Genomic DNA, 4808 nt, shown 5'->3' with positions numbered 1-4808 from the left:
TGTAGCATTCAAGCGAGGTGGCACTATAAATGATACCGTTTGAAGCACGGTCCCGCTACAAACAGACAACATTACGTTTACATTTTCAGGTCACACGCAGTCATACACATATTGGGAGATATTAGCCAGGTGGCATATGGCTAGTAGTTAGCGCCTGATAAGGCAGCTCCTGCGAATTCCTCATTAAAAATTGTATTGAATTAATGTACATGTATATGCTTATTGTATTAATTGTATATCTATGTAATGTAAAGTGGCTTACATTTGTATGTTAGCTAGATTGGGCGCTACATCAAATGTTGTATATATGGATATATATAGATATTCAATGCTTTTCATAAAATAACAACAAAAGGGCAAATTAACTTCCGTATTTGGAGAATTATTTAACATATTTCACTTGTATAAAACGAATATGTGATAACAACCAAAAAACCCAGCGTTGTGGCAAAATATGTCTTCGTTGCTGTCTCGAGAAGTAATAACTATTATCCAAAGGGGCGGGGGGCTACGATTGACCCTTTAACCTAGAAAATGGTTGATATTTTATCCAAAATAGTCAAATAGGGACTTTGTCAAAAGAAACATATGCAAAAACTGCTGCAATTTTGACAAAAGGTGTGAAGGATCTTTTATACATGTATAAATCGTCTTATGTCCCAGCTTTTCTCTCTCAGAAGATGACGTTATTACCAAATCATTGACATTTGGCCTAAACGTGCGGTTAAAACTAGATATTGAGCGTGAATGGAATATTCTGAACAACACAATTAATGTCATTTACAATTGATGTGTTTATGATTCAATAGATTCAAGTATGCAGGATCCGTTCCCTCGTGGTTGATGGACAGCTGTCAGTAAGTCATTTTCATAAACAGGTTTGGTGTCCAGCAGCTTTGCTGCATTTTCTTGTTATATCACACTTCATGGGTACTCTTGTTTTAAATTGCTTTAAGATTTCTTACCGGCAACTATGAAATGTTTCCATATTGACGTCACTTCCTGCCCGGCGACCGCACCACAGTTTTCCTTGGTAACTGTTTCCTTGGCACCAAGCACTGGCCGTGGACGCTGATTCTGGCGTTTGTCGGTCAACAGAGTAAACCTGTAACATATCCGGCACAAACAGTTCAGTAAACATGTAACATATCCGGCAAAAACAGTTCAGTTAACATGGAACATATCCGGCAACAACAGTTCATTAAACCTGTAACATATCCGGTACAAACTGTTCAGTAAACCTGTAACATATCCGGCACAAACAGTTCAGTAAACATGGAACATATCCGGCAACAACAGTTCATTAACCCTGTAACATATCCGGTACAAACAGTTCAGTAAACCTGTACCATATCCGGCACAAACAGTTCAGTAAACATGTAACATATCCGGGACAAACCGGTCAGTAAACCTGTAACATAGCCGGCACAAACAGTGCAGTAAGCATGGAACATATCCGGCACAAACATTTCAGTAAAACTGTAACATATCCGGAAAAAACAGTTCAATAAACATGTAACATATCCGGCAAAAACAGTTCAGTAAACATGGAACATATCCGGCACAAACAGTTCAGTAAACATTTAAGATATCCGACACAAACTGTTCAGTAAACCTGTAGCATATCCGGCACAAACAGTTCAGTAAACCTGTAACATATCCGGTACAAACAGTTCAGTAAACATGGAACATATCCGGGACAAACAGTTCAGTAAACATGTAACATATCCAGCACAAACAATTCAGTAAACCTGAAACATATCCGGCACAGACAGTTCAGTAAACATGTAACATATCCGGCACAAACAGTTGAGTAAACCTGAAACATATCCGGCACAAACAGTTCAGTAAACATGGAACATATCGGCACAAACAGTTCAGGAAACATGGAACATATCCGGGACAAACCGGTCAGTAAACCTGTAACATAGCCGGCCCAAACCGGTCAGTAAACCTGTAACATATCCCGCATAAACAGTTTAGTAAACCTGAACCATATCCGGCACAAACAGTTCAGTAATCCTGTAACATATCCGGTACAAACAGTTCAGTAAAGATGGAACATATCCGGGACAAACAGTTCAGTAAACATGGAACATATCGGCATAAACAGTTCAGTAAACATGGAACATATCAGGCAAAAACAGTTCAGTAAACATGGAACATATCGGCATAAACAGTTCAGTAAACATGGAACATATCGGCATAAACAGTTCAGTAAACATGGAACATATCGGCATAAACAGTTCAGTAAACATGGAACATATCGGCACAAACAGTTCAGGAAACATGGAACATATCCGGGACAAACAGTTCAGTAAACATGGAACATATCGGCATAAACAGTTCAGTAAACATGGAACATATCCGGGACAAACCGGTCAGTAAACCTGTAACATAGCCGGCCCAAACCGGTCAGTAAACCTGTAACATAGCCGGCTCAATCTGGTCAGTAAACCTGTAACATAGCCGGCTCAATCTGGTCAGTAAACCTGTAACATAGCCGGCCCAAACCGGTCAGTAAACCTGTAACATAGCCGGCCCAAACCGGTCAGTAAACCTGTAACATAGCCGGCCCAAACCGGGCAGTAAACCTGTAACATAGCCGGCACAATCTGGTCAGTAAACCTGTAACATAGCCGGCCCAAACCGGTCAGTAAACCTGTAACATAGCCGGCACAATCTGGTCAGTAAACCTGTAACATAGCCGGCCCAAACCGGTCAGTAAACCTGTAACATAGCCGGCCCAAACCGGTCAGTAAACCTGTAACATAGCCGGCCCAAACCGGTCAGTAAACCTGTAACATAGCCGGCTCAATCTGGTCAGTAAACCTGTAACATAGCCGGCCCAAACCGGTCAGTAAACCTGTAACATAGCCGGCACAAACCGGTCAGTAAACCTGTAACATAGCCGGCACAAACCGGTCAGTAATCCTGTAACATAGCCGGCACAAACCGGTCAGTAAACCTGTAACATAGCCGGCCCAAACCGGGCAGTAAACCTGTAACATAGCCGGCACAAACCGGTCAGTAATCCTGTAACATAGCCGGCACAAACCGGTCAGTAATCCTGTAACATAGCCGGCACAAACCGGTCAGTAATCCTGTAACATAGCCGGCACAAACCGGTCAGTAATCCTGTAACATAGCCGGCACAAACCGGTCAGTAAACCTGTAACATAGCCGGCCCAAACCGGTCAGTAAACCTGTAAAATAGCCGGCACAATCTGGTCAGTAAACCTGTAACATAGCCGGCCCAAACCGGTCAGGAAACCTGTAACATATCCGGCACAAACAGTTCAGTAAACCTGTAACATATCCGGCGTAAACAGTTTAGTAAACCTGAAACATATCCGGCACAAACATCAATAAACTTGTAACATATCGGGCAAAAACAGTTCAATAAACCTGTAACATATCTGACACAAACATCAATAAACTTGTAACATATCTGACACAAACAGTTCAATAAACCTGTAACATATCCGGCACAAACAGTTCAGTAAACCTGGAACGATAAAACTCAAAGATATTGATTCTGTTTTGATCTAGTTCATTAAATAAACTTTATGTAGCAGGTAGTGTTACAACGTTTGAACATTAAATTCCTAGTATGATACATCAAATGACTCAGATAGATACAATATATGTCACTGGCATAATTTGCGTTTTCACAATATCACGGGCCAGTCATATAATCTTTCATAGTTTCCCGCACGTTGTATTACATATTGTGCATTCACACCTGAAATGTCACTTTAACAATAACGTCATTACTCAACATCGCCTTTATTGTCACAGATTTAAAACATCAGTTTGATCGCGTTGATGCATTTCAATAAGAGATGATTTTTAATTATTCGCGTTGAAGACCACTTTATTTCTCTAGTACGGCAGAATACTGATATTTTCACGATTGAGAATCACGATCGATGTGTGTATAATCATAGCGAGACGAAAGAGATTTTCTTTATGTTCTATTTTACAGTTCTGATTTTGCTGTTGATCCTCTGCAATGGCATACAAACTAACCCAGGCCCAATTGATTCTCTAAATAACAACTAAAGTGCATTTTATCATGATAATATTACAATATGTCATGCAAATGTTTGTTCTCTAAGAAACAAGACCGATGTTATTGAAAGCGAATTCTCATTTAAACTAGAAATTGTTGGCTAACAATTTGGCGGGCTTTTTATCCCTGTATCGACTGATTTGGTCTTCTAATAATAACCTGTGCAAGTCTACAGTAGCTGACTGGGTAGTGGGGGGTTCCCGGAGTGCGAAATATAGGCAACCAATGGGCTTAGTTGTATATACGAATGTAGTCCGTAAATGTCGTCATATAGTCCGTCCACTATGTACGTCTGGATGATGAATTGAAATAGGTTTTTGTCTATATCGGTTGGGTTTGCCATGCCAAAGAAAGGCTGATGTTTACCCATCGCAGTAGAGATGTAAACTGTCCCTACTTTTAAGATTGAGAGTGCGTAGTAATCGATGTAGTATTACAAATCAAAGTACTGAGAGTACTGAAAGCACTTCACAATCGCACAAAAATGAAATCGGTTTTTGACTTTCACCTTTGAAATTACATTTAGAGTAGGTCAAGGTCGTTCATTTGCACACACTTTAAAGTCCTTCATTCAAGCATGCTTCTTTGCCAAACATCGTTACCCTGGAGTTATTGGTTATTCAGAAAAAATGGTTTTAATATTTTTACACAAATGACCTCTGTGACCTTGAAAGTCATTCAAGGTCAATACTTTTTTTAAACTCTAATCATCTGACCATGTTAATGTATTAAA

At 40.0% G+C, this 4808-nt stretch overlaps 1 protein-coding gene across 1 annotated transcript in view; it reads right to left on the bottom strand.

Moving 5' to 3' along the window:
• LOC110460073 (alkaline phosphatase, tissue-nonspecific isozyme-like) overlaps nt 1-4445 on the bottom strand; it is a 24690-nt gene extending 20245 nt beyond the window's left edge. Inside the window, exons 1-2 of the mRNA XM_021512780.1 lie at nt 4321-4445; nt 966-1105 (exon numbers count right to left, since the gene is read on the bottom strand). Of these exons, the coding sequence (XP_021368455.1) occupies nt 966-1105; nt 4321-4445 (265 nt within the window). The remainder of the gene's footprint in view (nt 1-965; nt 1106-4320) is intronic.
• Between the last annotated feature and the right edge of the window lie 363 nt (nt 4446-4808).

The sequence above is a fragment of the Mizuhopecten yessoensis genome, unplaced genomic scaffold, assembly GCF_002113885.1.
Source record: "Mizuhopecten yessoensis strain PY_sf001 unplaced genomic scaffold, ASM211388v2 scaffold10315, whole genome shotgun sequence".
Classification (NCBI taxonomy): domain Eukaryota; kingdom Metazoa; phylum Mollusca; class Bivalvia; order Pectinida; family Pectinidae; genus Mizuhopecten; species Mizuhopecten yessoensis.
This window is presented reverse-complemented; position numbering and strand designations above follow the sequence as displayed.